Raw genomic sequence first — 18,148 nt, forward strand, 5'->3', positions numbered from 1 at the left:
TCCATAACTCGTTGCATAGACTTGGTGTGTTTAATCCAGTGAACAGACAAATCTGGGACTTGGGTCCAACACTGTGTCCCTGAAAGCCATCCAGTCCCACGGTAGAGGTGAGGCTGCTGGAATTGACCACAGGATAGCGTACCATACCATATCCATATTGCCTGAATAACACATCTCTTCAAAGCATAACTGCTGTAGTTTCCCAGCATTTTGCAGCTTGAGTGAAAATGGAAAGCCCTTAACACCACTTACTGAACCAAAAGGTTTTTTGTTAATTGATTCTAATCAATATAATACACTTTCAAGTTTAGCAAAGATGTAGTAATGTCTAACTTGCTTGGTTTGTGACTAAGAGAACTTTGGAAGATTGGTGGGACTGGAAGCAGTACCCCATTTTGGAGTTCCTAATTTATTTCAAGAATTCCAAATTCCTAATTTATTTCGACATCTTTTGGCCATTTGTGGTGTGCATAGACACACTTGATCATGCCATGCGTCCACAGGAAGCTCCAGGCCAGGCGGGATTCAATGGATTCTCAGAGGACTCTTTGTCTTATCTATGAGTGTATGATTTCAGTGTCCCAAATTATATTTTGGGGTAAGAACCGCAAGTTCCTATTCTTTTACTACATATTATGGCCATTTGCCTTGTGCCTAGATGCCTCTGACTGTGCCATTTACCTGCAAGAAGCTCTGGGACAGGTGAGATCTAATGGCATCTCGTAGAGGACACTCTCCTGTATATGTGAGTGCTTGATTTGTGGTGGCCCAAAGCAAATTTGGGGGTAGGCAGCTTCAGTTGCTTTACGTTAGCTATTTTTCTTGAGCATAGATGCCCTTCTCCATGCCATATGTCCAGAAGAAGCTCTGGGTCAGACAGGGTGCATTGGCATCTCATGAAGGACACTCTCCCGTTAGCTTGGGTGTACGATTTGTGCTGGCCCAAATCACATTTTTATTGAACATTTGTTTTGATTTGTTTATGGGCTGGTTATACAGAAGCATTCATCCAGATTTGCTTGCAGGGTGTTTACATGTCTGCAGTGTGGGAGATGACAGAAGGAGCAGATTAGGCAGGAAATCTGTTCTTGGACTGAATCACTTCAGACTGCAGGGGGATTGTAGCAGAATTGAATGTTCTTCCATACAAATCAGCAAGAAAAAACCCAGCATACAGAAATCTAGCAAGTAAAGAAAAAGGGGTTTGGCCTCTTTTCTTTGCTAATGTGCATGGGATTTTTATTTTTAATATGGAGGAGAGACACCATCCAGAAACTTGCTGACCACCTCCTCTTGCTCTCTGTTATGGCTGGTTGTGTGAAACAAACTCAATGATGCTCAGATCTCCCAGACGGCAAACAGGTTTATTCATCACAAGGGTAGCTATGATAGAACTAGAAAAGGTCCTCAAATGCAAAGATGTATCACCGAACACTAAAGTCAGGATCATGCAGACCATGGTATTCCCGATCTCTATGTATGGATGTGAAAGTTGGACAGTGAAAAAAGTGGATGAGAGAAAAATCAACTCATTTGAAATGTGGTGTTGGAGGAGAGCTTTGCGCATACCATGGACTGTGAAAAAGACAAATAATTGGGTGTTAAAACAAATTAAACCAGAACTGTCACTAGAAGCTAAAAATGATGAAACTGAGCTTATCATACTTTGGACACATAACGAGAAGACAGGATTCAGTAGAAAAGACAATAATGCTGGGAAAAACAGAGGGGAGTAGAAAAAGAGGAAGGCCAAACAAAAGATGGATTGATTCCATAAAGGAAGCCACAGACCTGAACTTACAAGATCTGATCAGGGTAGTTCAGGACAGATGCTATTGGAGGTTGCTGATGCATAGGGTCGCCATAAGTCGTAATCGACTTGAAGGCACATAAGAACAACAAAAACACAAGCAAGCCCAAATACACAAATTAGATCAAAGCACTTGGTTGCTTGAATACTTTCCCAACTTTCCCTAGCGGTTAAAGGGCCATTACATCACACATTCTTTGTGAAGCAGGCAAAGGGTTTCAGGCCCTTTAAGGGTTTAGAACAACAGAGCAGCCATTCCTAGAGGAGAAGGAAAGACGGCAGAAGAGGAACTTCCCTTTCCTATCCCGCCTTCCTGAAAGAGATGCCGTGAGGGAGCATGGGAGACTTTTTCTGTTTGCACAGATGATAGAAAGGGCCGATGGAGGAAGCCCCAAGATCAAGGAGCACAATTTGGGGCAGTGGGTAATGGGCCCTTTAAGCCCCCCAGCAGACTCCCATTGTTTGAGGCTGCAGTCCTGCCCTATATAGATCTCAACTGCCCTACCACTGGGCTCTGTCTGCCTCCACACCCCACCCCACCACACTCTACCCCGCTTTCTGTGTTTGGGGCCCGATTTGAGTATCCTTCGGGAACATCCGCAGTTAAGTTATGGTGATGAATAAAATCACGTATGTAAATAGCAAACATTTATTTTAAAGTGCTGCACCTTTATGCTTTACCTTGGAATTTGATCTTGAATGTATCTAAGCTTTGGATATACACACGTGGAATACTTAAGAACATATCTAAGCAGACAAAAGTCAGCTAAAAGGACTGACTTTTAAAGCAGCTTCTTAATGTTTCTTGTTTTGCTGTTTGGCTTAGCCTTGATATTTTAATAATGAAGTTATTATTTAAATACCCATCTGCTGGCCCTCCTCTCTCAAAATTAAGGTCTGTGCTTGATTCACAAGAAGAGAACTGTGGCCCTGCTTTTCAAAGTAGCCTGGGAGACATAATGTTTTGCAAGTGAAGCTTTTCCTGCAACTGATGCAAATTGGTGGGAACAACTTCCCCCTCCCTCTTCCTGCATTCCAGGTGTAAGAGCCCTGCCAAATCAGAGCCATCTCTCCAGTTTAAACCACATTCAACACATATTTAAATTATGTGGTTTCCTCCAAAGAATCCTGAGGGCTGCAGTTCATTATGGGTGTTGGGAATTGTAGCATGGTGAGAGGTAAGCTACAATTCCCAAGATTCAACTGGGGGAAGCCGTGTCCTTTACATGTGTGTTGGACATGCTTTAAACATATGGTGTGACCATACACCTATCATGTCTCCTCTTACTCATCTTTTCTCTAAACCAAAAAGGCCCAAATGTTGTGGTCATTCCTCACAGGGGAGCTCTCCATCCCTTTAATAATTCTGGTTGCTCTTTTCTAACCCTCTTCTACCTCTACAATGTTACTTTTGAGGTCAGGCATCCAGAACTCTACACAGCATTCCAAGGGTCTGGATTCCCTTTTTTTTCTTTAATGCAATACATTGACCAGTCCTCAGATATAGAAGCTGGTCATATATGTACATATTTTTGTTAGAAGATCAGCAACATCACATTTTAAGACCTCTCAGGTAGATGCCATGTGGACTTCAGATGTTTTGTGAAGGAAAAATCCCCGCTTACCTCATCTCTCTTCAGATTGTGAGTGAAGGGCAGATGATGTCCACACCTTGTCTGGAAGCGTTTATGAGGAAGGCTATTGTTTTCTTGTCTCAGGGACTGGTGACCTTTGAAGACGTATCCTTGCATTTCACCGAGGAGGAATCGGTCTTGCTGGATCCAGGCCAGAGAGCCCTGTACAAGGAGGTCACTTGGGAGATTCATGAGATGGTGACCTCTCTGGGTAAGGATTCTTTTGCCCTCCGTGAATAGCTATGGAAGGTATGAATTTCTCTTGGTGATGTTACCAATGAGATTATAAGAAGGGTCCTGATCTGTTTACCCGGCATAAGAACATAAGAAGATACCTGCTGGATCAAACCAAAGGCGTGTGCAGTCCAGGATTCTGTGGCCACCCAGATGCTCATGGGAAGCCCACAAGCAGAACATGAGTGTGAGAACACTCTCCCCACTTGTGATGCCATCACTGCCTCTGATAATGGTGGTAATGGATGGATTTGCTCTGAGTTATGTATCCTGTTTGTCTTTTTTCTGGCCAGGCAGGTCTCTCGTTGGGAGAAGGATGGGGGGAACTTGCCATTCCTTCAGAGTACACAGTCCTAAGGTGGATAGGCCCAGGAGTGGCTGGCAGGGAGGGGTAGGGATGGGTTGGTAAGTAGCTGGGGGCTGTGTCAACACACTGGGGGGGGGAGTACTGGATTGGCTCCAGCAGTGCTCTGGCAGAGCCCCGATCTCTCCATCGTGTTGCTCCTCTCCCTCATGCTAAGTAGCAGCGCCACCACTGCTGGGGAGGCCTGGTGAACATCACCCCTCCCAGTTGGCTGCTCCTGGGTAGACTGATGCTGATTAAGGCAGATTTGCATTTATATGTTTCTTGCTCCAAAAACGCCACCTAACCTCATCTCCCAGCTGGAAGAGGAGAGATCAGCAGGAAGATATTCAGTTGAGATTGGACTATGTGTCTGGGAATGGTGACTAAACTGTAGAATATGAGTTGTGTCCCCATCAGCATTACTTCACACAGGCGTTCTCAAACGTTCCTACTCGCAGGGCCCTCCAGTCACAAAATGGTGGTGCAGGGGCAGAGCCAGTTCCAGAACGGTGGCAGATGGAAGTAAAAGATTTCCATTTCCCCAGATCATCTGGTATGGAAGGAGAAGGCTCACGGTTTCTCCTTTGTGCCACTTGGCATTGCATTTCTTGATTTTTAAAAATGTAGAGTGATTTCTAGACTACTGGTTCTCAGAAGCATACTGCATCTGACTGTGTTGGCAGAGTGCAGCCATCGGGGCCAGTAGCCATTGGTAGCCGTATCCTCCATGAGTTTGTCTGATCTTCTTTGAAAGCCATCCAAGTTGGTGGCCATCACTGCCTCTTGTGGGAACGCATGCCATAATTTTACTAGGTGCTGTGTGAAGAAGGACTTTCTTTTGTCTGTCCTGAATCTTCCAACGTTCAGCGTCATTGTATGTCCATGACTTCTGGTTTTATGAGAGAAGGAGAAAAACTTTTCTCTATCCACTTTTGTCATCCCGTGCATAATTATATCCACTTCTGTCATGTCGCCTCTGACTCGCCTTTTCTCTAAACTAAAAAGCCCCAAATGCTGCAGCCTTTCCTCATAGAGGAGTTGCTCGATCCCCTCGATCATTCCGGTTGCCCTTTTCTGATCCTTTTCCAACTCTACAATATCCTGTTTTGAGGTGAGGCGACCAGAACTATACACAGTATTCCAAATGCAGCTGCCCCATAGATTTATACAGTGGCATTATGATATCAGCAATTTTATTTTCAATACCTTTCCTAATGATCCCTAGCATGGAATTTGCCTTTTTCACAGCTGCCGCACCCTGGGTCAGTTTCTTCTGCTTGTTGACACTCTGAAAGACTTCTAATAAGTTAGTGAGACAGGACTTTCCCTTGCAGAAGCCATGCTGGATCTGCTTCAGGAGGACTTGTTCTTCTATATGCTTGGTTAATTTGTCTTTAATAATACTTTCTTCCATATTTCCTGGGACAGACGTTAAGCTAACCAGCCTGTAATTTCCGGGATCCCCCCTGGACCCCATTTTAAAGACTGGCACTACAATCGCCATTTTCCAGTCCTCAGGTATGCAGGTTGATCTGAGGGACAAATTATATATTTTTGTTGAAGATCAGCAATTTCACAGTTGAGTTCTTTGAGAACTCTCAAGTGGATGCCATCCAGACTCGATGATTTGTCAGTATTTATTTTGTCTATTAAGCCTAGAACTTCATCTCTCATCACCACTATCTGCCTCAGTTCGTCAGACTCCCTTCCTGCAAATGTTAGTTCAGGTTCAGGGATCTGCCCTATATCCTCTACTGTGACGAGAGATGCAAAACATTTATTTAGCTTCTCTGCAATCGCCTTATCCTGCTTTAGCACACCTTTGACTCGCTTATCATCCAAGGATCCAATCGCCTCCCGAGACGGTTTCCTGCTTTGAATGTATTTAAAGAATGTTTTATTGTAGGTTTGTATGTTGTTAGCAATGTGCTCCTCAAAATCTTTATCAGCATCCTTTATTATCTTCTTGCATTTGTGTTTCCAGAATTTGTGTTCCTTTCTATTTTCCTCGTTCAGACAAGACTTCAATTTTTGGAAGGAAGCCTTTTTGTCTCTAATAGCTAGTTTGACTCTGCTCATCAACCATGTTGGCATCCTTTTGGCCCTTGTGAAACCTTTCCTGATCTGCGGTATATACTCTAGTTGAACTTCTATTATTGTGTTTTTAAACAACTCCCAAGCATTTCGCAGTGATGTGATCCTCAGGACATTTTCTTTCAGCTTTCTTTTTACCAATCTGCTCATTTTTGGGAAGTTTTCCCTTTTGAAATCAAATGTGACTGTGTTGGATTTTCTGGCAAGTGGCCATTAACATGTACGTTTAATTTATTAGCACTATGGTCACTGTTCCAGATTGGTTCAACAATACTTCTTGCACCATGTCCTGAGTGTCACTTAAGAGTAAGTCCAGGCTCACTGTTCCTCTGATTGGTTCCATGACCAACTGTTCTAGGGCACAGTCATTTAGGGTATCTAGAAATCTTGCTTCTTTGCTGTGACTGGAACACCTATGTAGCCAATCTATGTCAAGATAGTTGGATTACTGTAATGCGCTCTATGTGGGGCTGCCCTTGAGGTTGGTCCGGAAGCTGCAGCTGGTGCAAAATGCTGCGGCGAGACTGCTCACTGGGGCAGGGTATTGCCAACATGTCACCCTGCTGCTGAAAGAATTGCACTGGCTGCCCATTTGCTACCGGGCCAAGTTCAAGGTTGTAGTTTTGGTGTACAAAGCACTATACAGCTTGGGACCAGGATACCCGAAAGACCGTCTTACCCCATATATGCCCAGTCGATCACTGCGCTGTGCAGGTGAGGGCCTCCTGCAGATACCATCCTATCAGGAGGTTCGTTCTGTACAATATAGGAAACGGACCTTTAGTGTGGCGGCACCTACCCTGTGGAATTCCCTCTCCTTGAATATTACACAAGCGCCATCTCTGCTATCTTTTCGGCGCCTTTTGAAGACTTTCCTCTTCCAACAAGCCTTTTAAGTTGAGACCTATCCCAGGATTTTTTTAACATTGTTTTGTTTTAATGTATTTTAAGATCTGTTTTTATGATGTTTTAAAGTGTTTTTAGCACTTTGTTTGCCGCCCTGGGCTCCTGCTGGGAGGAAGGGCCGGATACAAATTAATAAGTACTAATAATAAATAAATAAATAATAGTTGAAGTCACCATTTACTACAACATTTCCTAGTTTGGATATTTTCCCGGTTTCATTTCTCATCTCAAATCTCCCTGAGCAATTTGATCAGAGGGACGATAGCATGTCCCCAGTACTAAGTTACTCTTGGGGCGCAGCATCACCACCCACAACAGTTCTGTGGAGAAGGTTCTGTGAGGTTCTAGCTTGCTGGATCCAATGCCCTCTTTCATCTATAGAGTGGCACCACCGCCAATACATCATGCCATTTCGTTCGAATGTAGTTTATAACCAGGGAGAACCGTGTCCCACTGTCTTTCTCCGTTCCACCAGGTTTCCGTTATGCTCACTATATCAGTGCTTCCTCCGAAGATGTTGTGTTTTTCCTGCGGTGGAGGAGGGGAGTCATGGAGGGGTTGTTGCTGCCCGCTTGCCCCACTGGCAGGAAGTTGGTCTTTTGAAGGGTTCCCCAAGTGGGCTGAGCAACCGCACCCTAGATTGACTTCCTGCTAACTCCACTGGAGGTCATTCATGAGTAGGGTTGCCAGGTCTCCGGTTTTCTGCCGGAGTCTCCGGCAAAAGGGGGCCGTCTCCGGCCTCCAGCCATAGTTCCTTTGAAGAGGCTAATCTCCGGCTTTTGAGCGTGCCGCTCAGCCACGCATGCGTGATTGACACACGCATGCGTGAAGGCTGTGGCTGGCTGCCTTCCTGCCCTTTGTAATTGAGGGAGGGACTGGAGAGAGAGAGGAGGAGGAGGAGTTGAGTCGCCGCCACGGCCCCCCCTGTGCAGCAGAGCCTGGCTGCTTCCGCCGGCCGCAGAAGTACAGGTGAGGGGGTGGTGAGTGGAGGCTATAGCCGCATGGCGCCGATGGGCTGGAGCGGCCGCGATGGGGCTGAGGAGTCTGTGCGTGCGGTCGTTCCGAATCTGGTTGGGGGAAGAAGGCCGCTGGTGGAAGGAGCTGGTTTGAGGCTGGGTCGTTTGTAGGCCGTCGCGCAGAGGGAGAGAGAGAGAGAGATTTGTCTTGAGTCTGCTGTATTTAGTGAAGCTTGAGTCTGCTGTATTTAGTGAAGCGGCCGGCCGTCCTTTCCGGAGCAGGGGAACTGGCTGAGGCTGGCAGGCCGCTCACTAAATACAGCAGACTCAAGCTTCACTAAATACAGCAGACTCAAGACAAATCTCTCTCTCCCTCTCTCTCTCTCCCTCTGCGCGACGGCCTACAAACGACCCGGCCACAAACCGGCTCCTTCCACCAGCGGCCTTCTTCCCCCAACCGGATTCGGAACGACCGCACGCACAGACTCCTCAGCCCCATCGCGGCCGCTCCTGCCCATCGGCGCCACGCTGCTCCTTTCTGGAGCAGGGGAACCAGCTGAGGCTGGCAGGCCTGGCAGCCTCAGAGCCAGTTCCCCTGCTATGATAAATGAAGGTAAAAATGAATTGGACATTGTACTGATTTTAACTTAATAAAGATTAACATTTTTTAAAAAATGGATGCTCATTCCCAGGTTCATAAAACATGGGTTTATGAAGTCTCAAATGACTGTTCAAACTGACCTACTGCAACATCTATTCCTGGGTTCAGAATTCTAAGTTTTAAAAAGCTACACTGTAAATTCACAATATTACTACGAAATGACAAGGTGAAGCAAGTGGTGACCAGAGAGGGTGCCTCCTTAGTTGTGACACCCTCTTTATAGATCTTCCTCTCCAGATAAGTTTGCTTGGTAGCCAATATTACATTTTCTTATTTTCCCAGGCCTTTAAATGTATAATATTGTATTTTTTTAATATGATGATGACTGGTTCTTGTATTTTACTTTGTTTTTGTAATGCACTCATCTCTATTCTTAAAATTTGTTCAACCTTGGCAGGCAGAACTTCCATTTGGTAACAGCAAGCTTTTAAACCTCACTGGGCTTCACAAAGCAAAAATCAAAATGGAAAGGTAGAGTCAAGTAGCTTAACCAAATTTAAGAAATGTAGATATTAGGTAATGGCTCCCTGTAAGCCTTTCCCATATTAAAATTCTTCGTAATATTTTAACCAGCAGGTTCCTTGTTGTTTGCTAAAACTGCTCACTAGGCCACTGAGCAGCTTTTACATTTAAGGCCCTGTCAACTAGAAGAGTGTTCATCAGTGCACAGATAAGCCTGAAAAAAATAAATAAAGTGTCTAGCATCCACAAAATGCAAGAAAAAGAGGTAAAAAACCAGAATGCTGAAAAGATATTTATTGTTCTGTACAAAGGTACTATTAAAAATATATTGGAAAAGTATTTGCAAAAAATTTTTTTTGAAAAATAATTGCAAAAGCTAGAAATTATATTACAATGTGTCCCCTGATGAAGGCTTGGTTGCACAAGCTGAAACGCGTTGGGCTTTGAGCTTCTAAGAGCATCTTGTAATATAATTTCTAGCTTTTGCAATTATTTTTCAAAAAAAATTTTTTGCAAATACTTTTCCAATATATTTTTAATAGTACCTTTGTACAGAACAATAAATATCTTTTCAGCATTCTGGTTTTTTACCTCTTTTTCTTACAGATAAGCCTGGCCACAGTAGGAGATGACAGTTTTTTTCATGCCCCTCGAAATCTCTTAATTCCTGTCATTTTTTCTCCCCTCCTACAAAATCTCATTCTTGCAGGGGAAAAGACTTCATGCTGTAACTTGCTTAGCAAGTTCAGTTAATATCCATGGCACTAAGAGAGTATTTGGATTAAAGGACTACAGCATACAGATGTTAGCAGAATTTTCCCACAGACTTAGGCTTTTAAATACCCCTTCCATCTCAGTATCTGTCCAAATTGATTAGGCTGTGGATTGAATCGTGGTATAGAATGAATGAATTTTTTTTGTAGTCTGTGGATCTTAATGCAAGATTCGGAGCTTACACTTCTGGATCTAATGATCTTCTGAAATGCAGATTACAAGTGAGAACACCCACCTGCCTTCTAAACAGCTAAAGGGATTATTGGAGACACCAATATGGGGAGCAGTAACATGGGTGCAGTGTGCAGTCCTGGTGTTGTAACTCTGCTGGATTATTTGTTTGTAGTAACTTAATGCTACTGTAAAATTGGCACATTGATGCCTTTTGTGTAGGCATCTGCCACTCAACAATAGCAATGAGCAACCTATTAATATAGTTGTCCCCTCCCAAGGCTGGAACTGATCTGGAATGTAGTAGGGGCACTTTCTAAGGTGGAGGCCTCCTGGACTATAGTGCTTTCATGGGAGTCTCTTATGGGCTAGCAGATTAAAGCATGTATGTAGCAGCAGACATGGTTTGAATTGTGCCTTTTGTTTGGGATAGTTGGTGCCATAAAACAGCTCTCTCATCCCTACAAACGTTACTTTTAGATAGTGCAGGCAAGAAGGCGTTGTTATGTGCCTTCAAGTCGATTACGACTTATGGCGACCCTATGAATCAGTGACCTCCAAGAGCATCTGTCATGAACCACCCTGTCCAGATCTCGTAAATTCAGGTCTGTGGCTTCCTTTATGGAATCAACCCATCTCTTGTTTGGCCTTCCTCTTTTTCTACTCCCTTCTGTTTTTCCCAGCATTATTGTCTTTTCTAGTGAATCATGTCTTCTCATTACGTGCCCAAAGTATGATAACCTCAGTTTCATCATTTTAGCTTCTAGTGATAGTTCTGGTTTAATTTGTTTAACATGGCTGCAACCATATCTACTCAGAAGTAAGTCCTATTGAGTTCTATGGGGCTTAGTTCCTTAATAAGCATGTTTACAGTTGCTGCCTTCAGGGGCATCCATCTAACATCTCTGCAACACTAAGCTCCTTTCTTCCAATAATGGCCTGGCCTGAGGGCACGTAAACCCTTCTTGCCAGAAGCAAGTAAACTAGATTAAATGTTCCCTAAAGGTGTTGAACTGTGACCTGGGAGACCAGGGTTTGAATCCCCACACAGCCATGAAGCTCACTGGGTGACCTTGGGCCAGTCACTGCCTCTCAGACTCAGAGGAAGGCAATAGTAAACCACCTCTGTCTGAATACTGCTTACCATGAAGACCCTTACCATGAAGACCCTATTTGGGATCAACTTGAAGGCAGTCCATTTCCATTTTGCATCACCCTAAGCTTCTGAGAAAGAGTGACCTTGTCACTTCAGATGGACCTAGGAACACCCTATTTTAGGTAAGATTTCTATTTTAATCTCCAATCAGAGAATTTTTTTTTGAATGGTATGCTCCAAGCAACTGTGGTTGATACAATGTATCATGTTTAATGATGTCACTAGGGCCGGCCCCATGATGTCACTAGGGCCCACCCCATGACATCACTAGGGCCCGCCCCCGTTTTCTCAGGTTTTTGGATGGTTCCGACCTGGCAACCCTATTCATGAGCTCTCTCCAGAGCACATGAGAGCAAGATGGGATTCTTTTCTTTGTCTCTTTACTTCCTCATTCCTTCCTCTCGCCTTCTTGCTCTTTCTTAGCCAGCTATTTCAGCAACCTGATCTCCCCCTCCTTCTTTCCATTTTCCTCTCCATCTGTCAATTTCACCCCCCTTTTTCAAAAGAAAGAGGGGAGGGGGAAGGAAAGAGAGGGGCCAACGTGAGCATGATGGTCCTCTCAGTGGATTCCTCGGAGGAGAGTGAGGGAAGGAAGCTCGCCCGAGGTGGGGGTTCTGCTTCTGCGGTTCAGCATTGGGGCTCTTCTGCCCTCTCTAGCACCACAAAGGTAGCTGGGGGTCTTGTGACATGAGCGGCGGCATCAGGCATTCTGGTAGGCCCAGTGGTAAGCCGGGAAGAGGGGGGAGGGAAAGGCCAAGGGTCCCTACCTCCTGTACCTCATGAGGACATTCTGCTAACACCAGAAGTCTTCAGGGGCTTCAATGGGTGTTTACTCACCCAGCCCCCAGTTCCGGACAGGCTCCCCACCCCACCCCACCGAGGCCTGGCAGTGGAGGCCATGGAGGTTCCCGCCACTGCAACAGGCCAACAGCGTGGGGTGTAGTTGTCCCAGCCCTCCCTGGAGGTGCAGTGGGGAGCACATGGGGCGGCATTGACCTCAGATGACGGTGGCCACCATTTTGATAGAAAGAGAGTGGAAAGGTCAGCTTCCTATTCCTACTCCTTTGGTTCATCCAGGGGTTCAAGGGGGGACTCATTTGCCACAGGTGGTGCCGGTGCCGCTGCAGATTCCACACATGCATCCCCCGGCCTCCCATTTCACAGGATGGTTCCCTTTCTCTGGAGGAAGGCAGCCAGCAGGGACAGGGAAGGGCTTAAGGGCAGGCAGGGCTGGGTGTCCCAGGAAGACATCAGGCCTCGAGAGAGAGAGTTCCCAGGCAATGAGGCAGCGGGGGCAGGAAGACCCCCCCTTCCCTCCCTCGGACAGGGAGGAGGGGGAACTCTCATCTGGAGGGTCAGAGGAGGAGGAAGACTCAGGAGCTCCCAAACTGTTCGCCCCACAGGACCTAAAAGCCGTCCTCAGGAAGGCCTGCAAAACAGTTGCACTCGCTCCTATTGCCTCTAGGAAGGGGGAGCAAGCAACAGAGGCAGGGGACTCTTCTATAGCTGTTCCAAAGCGCAAAACTTACAAGAGAAGTCCTTTGCACCAGGCTTTAAGGAAACCGTTATGTCCGAGTGGAAGAACCCAGGGGTGGCTAGATCCTGTCGAGCTCTCATGAGACGTCCTTAACCATTTGAGAAAGGTTGAATTTCTGGGGGTCCCGCTCATAGATCCGCCAGTAGCTTCTCTGGCGCATGGCTCCACGATGGTCGGGATGGGGAGGACTTCTGAAAGAACCCAGAGGATAGGAAGGCAGAGGCCATGTTGCGCACGGTGCACAAAGCCTTGGTCTTATCCATCAGAACCTCAGCACCGCCATCCTTTATGGCCAGGACCTGCCTGGTATGGGCACAGGCCATTTTGCAGTAGGCGGCCCAACCTGATCCCCATGTACAACCAGGACTGACCGAGCTAGCCACGGCCTCCCCCTTTGTGGCAGGTGGTTCAGGAGATGCCATCCAGCTCTCACCTAGAGCCATTGCAGTGGTCTCCAGGGCCTCGGGAACTGTGGCCACTTCCAAGCAGACCTTCCAAGTCAAGAAAAGTTCTCCCTCCTGACTCACATTGGCTACAAGTCCACACGTGGCTCTTGAGAGGGGACTGTGACGCCCTTCCCTGGCTCTCCCTGTGAGGTTCCTACCTGCACGTGGCTACTGCCTGTCACTAGGCACCACCAGGGACTCCACCAGTCCGGACTGTCCTTTATTTTATTTTTTCTCTCCCCGCTCTAGCACAGATCTCAACAGATCCCCCTGCTAGGCAACCACCAGTCACGTCCTAATACTAGTATTCCCAGAGACTCTGAATACTGGTATTGTTATTCTCTTCACCGCTGCCACCATTTGTTACAGTTCCCCTTCAGCCTTGGTCATTACCTTACCCTCCCTTCTGGTCTGTGAAACCCCAGCCAAGGATCAGGCCTTTGGTAAACCAAATTAAGTATTTATTAAAGATAACAAAGCTAACAAGATTAACAAGATTTCTTCTTAAGGCACATAAGCATATGGTTTTACTCAATACTAATCCGAACTCCACCCCCCTCCTTCTCCACTCTCTCCTGGCAAACCACTCTCTCAAACCCACCAAACAACCCACTCTTTCTCTTCTCTCCCCAGATTCCACTCTCTTTCTTTTATACGTTCAGCCATTTTAAACACTCAGCCAATCATCTAGCATTCTACTGCCCATTCACTCCCCCTCCTCTTTCACTCCACTTACCATGTATCTTCTAAACAACCAACACTTACCATATATACATTAATATAGGAACATCACAGGGACACCTAAGGGGGTTTGGTTTCTCTGACAAGGGAGCTTCAGCCATCATGGCCTTGCACAGAAGCTCCATGCAATGCATGTATGAGTTGACGTGGAGAGCCTTTGTCAGGCGGGCATAGAGGAAAGGCCAGGCCTATTAAAGTACCTAGACAGCCCAGCCCAGGGCTCTGACCCCAGTGGGGACAATGGAGTGATCTGCTAATTCTGACTGTACCTTCTTCTTCAGGACTCTTTCAACTTTTGCCCAGGAGCTCTGCTCCCCTTCTCTCCTTTATCTGGGCTGCTATGCAGAAATATGGGCTTCAGTCAGACACTGGAGTCTGGTTGACCAGCCAGCTCGAATAACCCATCCAAAAGGTCAGCTTCCTGCCAGCAGAATGAGTGAGTAGCTACTCACTCCTCTGCTGCAGAAAAGCAACTTATGGTAAGACCAACATTTACTTCACACAAACACATCCTAAGAGTCTTGTGAATTACGATCTTTTGAAATTGTCAATAGCAAGTGTTGGCAGATCTCCCTAGAACATACACTCACAGAGGACTTAAAAATGGGGATATTTATTGAGCGCACGCATACAGAATCAAAATATACACATTTAACACCCCAATAGGGAATAGTTCAGCAAAAATACATATGTATTAACATCAGTAGAGTTAGCCTGTGACAATATACATTTCTTTGGAGTGAGGGAATTAGCTAAATAATCTTGACCATAACGAAAGTCACCCACACATTCAACATACATGCAGACACGAAGGAGCAAACACAGAAGGCATAGGAGTAGGTGGGGGGTTGAGTTCAGCACAACTGAGGAAGGACACTAGACTGCCCTTTATCATTCAGGGTTTACTTTGGAGAGTTGGCCTCAATCACAGCACTTTACCAGCTTTCCTTTTTATTCCACCAGGAGATGTCTGCAGGATTATGGCTGAAGGGAAACCATCAGAAGCGTTATTGGAAAGAGCTGAAGAGCAGAAGGAGGAATGGAAAGTGTGGAGTAAAGATGGAGCAAAGAGACAACAGGAGAGACACACAGAGAAGCTGGGGGATGAAGCCAGTACTTCTCAGGGAGGTGTAAATAAAATTAAGGGGGGTGCTGATCATCTGAAAGAAATGAGAATGTCTCCTGAGTGCAGTAAAATCTCAACTTGCCAAAAAGCCCTGAATATACATCCAAGACGGCATATGAGAGAAAAAGCATATAAATGCTTAGAACGTGGAAAGAGTTTCAGTTACAGTAGCTCCCTTACAAAACATCAAAGATCTCATTCAGGGGACAAACCTTATGAATGCTTGGAGTGTGGAAAGAGCTTCAGTCAAAGTGGCACTCTTACTACACATCAAAGAACTCATACAGGGGACAGACCTTACGAATGCTTAGATTGTGGAAAGAATTTCAGTCAGAGTGGCCACCTTACCAGACATAAACGAACTCATACAGGGGACAAGCTTTACGAATGCTTAGAGTGTGGAAAGAGCTTCAGTCAGAGTGGCCACCTTACTACACATCAACGAACTCATACAGGGGACAAGCCTTATGAATGCTTTGAGTGTGGAAAGAGCTTTAGTGACAGTAGCTCCCTTACTCGACATCAACGAAGTCATACAGGGGACAAGCCTTATAAATGCTTGGAGTGTGGAAAGAACTTCAGTCAAAGATCCACCCTTACTTTGCATCAAAGAACTCGTACAGGGGAGAAACCTTATAAATGCTTTGAGTGTGGAAAGAGCTTTGCTGACAGTAGCTCCCTTAGGAGACATCAACGAACTCATACAGGGGACAAACCCTATGAATGCTTTGAGTGTGGAATGAGCTTCAGTCAGAGTGGCACCCTTACTAGACATCAAAGAACTCATACAGGGGACAAACCCTATGAATGCTTGGGGTGTGGAATGAGCTTCAGACAGAGTGGCCACCTTACTATACATAAACGAACTCATACAGGGGACAACCCTTATGAATACTTGGAGTGTGGAAAGAGCTTTAGTGACAGTAGCTCCCTTGCTGGACATCGATGAACTCATACAGGGGACAAGCCTTATAAATGCTTGGAGTGTGGAAAGAACTTCAGTCAGAGATCCACCCTTACTTTGCATCAAAGAACTCATACAGGGGACAATCCTTATGAATGCTTGGAGTGTGGACAGAGCTTCAGTAGCAGTGGCAACCTCAGTTCGCATTGAAGAACTCATACAGGGGACAAGCCTTATAAATGCTTAGAATGTAAACAGTTTCTATGACAGTGGCACCCTTACTAAACATCGAAGAACTCACACAGGGGACAAGCCTTGATGTGTGGAAAGAGCTTCAGCTAGAGGGGCACCTTTACTTTGCATCCAAGAACTCATAAAGGGGACAAACCTTATGAATGATTGGAATGTGGAAAGAGTTTCATTCAGAATGGCCATCTTCAGGCACATCAAATGATCTATATAGGGGAACAGCCATATAAATGCTTTGAATGTGGAAAAAGCTTTAAGAAGAGTTGTAGTCTTTCTGTGCATCGAAGGACCCATAAAGCCCTATGAGAAACTCATACAGGGGAGAAGCCTTATAAGTGCTTGCAGTGTGGAAAGAACTTCAGTCAGTATAAGAATCTTCAGACGCATCAAAGGATCCATACAGGGGGAAATAAATAGCCAAATAAACACTTTTCATGTGGAAAAAGCTTTAAGCAGAGTTGTCGTCTTAACATACATGAAAGCATCCATGCACCGGAGAAACCTTATAAACGTGTGGAACGTGGAAAGAGCTTCAGTCATCATCACATCCTTGCTGCACACAAAAAGTAACCACACTGGTGGGGAACTATATAACTGTCCAGAGTGTGCAAAGAGTTTCATTCAGCATGCCTCCTGTTTTCTGCATCAAATAATTCATAGGAAACAGCTTGAATCCCATTTCCATGTATCATTCACCTCAAAGGATACTTAAAGGGGAGAATGTTTTATTGGCAACATGAGTTCTTTGATGAATAGTAACAGAGCTACTGTTCATGACTGAAGCTCTTTCCACACCATAAAAAGCTGAGAGTGTATCAAGAGAGTGTTGGGAGTAAAGCACCAACACAATAGTATAAACAACCTGAAGTCTGGGTGGGGGAAGAGACAGAAAGGCAATCTAGTCTTGCCTCTGCTGATTCCTCTTCCAGAGTTTGATGTTTTTGCAGGCTTTGCTCCTCTTTACTCCCTTCTCTTCCTGTTTTTCTTCTTTAGTTCAAAATTGCTCCCTGAGTGCAAGCCGCATGGCTGTTTCAGCATTGTAATAAACCTTAAGTTTCTTTATTCTTTAAACCACCTGTCTTAACAGACCAGTTATTGCTGCAATATATATCCATCAAACACTCTAACAGAGAGAACAAAATGAACAGTACTAAAGCTCCACATAAAAGTAAAATGCATTTAAAACATGACATAACGGAGAAAGCACCCTTTTCTTCCAGTGTGAGAGCCGCATTGCCTTGTGGGCAACCTTGCAGGGGCTGCATACCAGTGATGGGCGAGGCCAGAGGCAAGAGCGGGGGTGTTAATCTGGTCATTGCTGGGGCTACATATGGCAGTTATGGTAAGAACATGTAGTAGTGAAAGTGTGAGGTGAAGGCTGGAAAGTGACTTGAAAGACTAGGGAAATGTAATTGTTTTCCTGCTTCTTTTTCTTCATTTTCGAAGGGCTGAGGAATGTTTTATTGGCAACTGAGTTATCTGAGGGGAGACGGCGAGAGAATGAGCTAATGCTAATGGTCTCTCCTGTTTCTCTACTCTTGCTTCAGATCTGCAGAAGTTGATTTGTTCAGGCCACTTTGAGGCTGGGAGGAGGGGGAGCTCTGGTTTTATTTTTATTTTTTATTATACAACCACAAGAGTGGCTGTATACTATAGCCAGCATGAATTTTTTTCATTCCACAATGTTAAATTGAAAATACCCCCATACCATTCTGCTGCTTCCCATAAGCACATTTCAAAACAAAACCTTACAAAACTTATAGTCCTGAACTCAGAAACACTTGCTTAACAACCCTGTATGTTTTCATGGTGATACACAAAACAGTCAGAGAGAAAAAAGTGTTCTAAGTGTAAAAAGAGGGGGGGGGAACCCAGATCCCTTTTGGACTTTTTTCTGTCAGAGTTCTCATAATTTGTTGAAATTAATTAAACATCAGCCAT

At 45.2% G+C, this 18,148-nt stretch overlaps 1 protein-coding gene across 2 annotated transcripts; it reads left to right on the forward strand.

Moving 5' to 3' along the window:
• Positions 1–2,102: 2,102 nt before the first annotated feature.
• On the forward strand, positions 2,103–17,267 carry LOC133381125 (zinc finger protein 501-like). Of its 2 annotated transcripts, none has more exons than XM_061619714.1 (3): positions 2,103–2,440; positions 3,529–3,655; positions 14,892–17,267. In XM_061619714.1, exons 2-3 carry the CDS (start codon positions 3,640–3,642, stop codon positions 16,001–16,003), a joined length of 1,128 nt encoding a protein of 375 aa, XP_061475698.1. In that variant the 5' UTR covers positions 2,103–2,440; positions 3,529–3,639; the 3' UTR covers positions 16,004–17,267. The 2 variants fall into 2 exon arrangements, with proteins under 2 accessions (XP_061475698.1, XP_061475699.1); XM_061619715.1 differs by having other exon boundaries at positions 2,103–2,412.
• Positions 17,268–18,148: the final 881 nt, after the last annotated feature.

Source organism: Rhineura floridana, chromosome 3 (genome assembly GCF_030035675.1).
Source record: "Rhineura floridana isolate rRhiFlo1 chromosome 3, rRhiFlo1.hap2, whole genome shotgun sequence".
In the NCBI taxonomy this organism is placed as follows: Eukaryota; Metazoa; Chordata; class Lepidosauria; order Squamata; family Rhineuridae; genus Rhineura; species Rhineura floridana.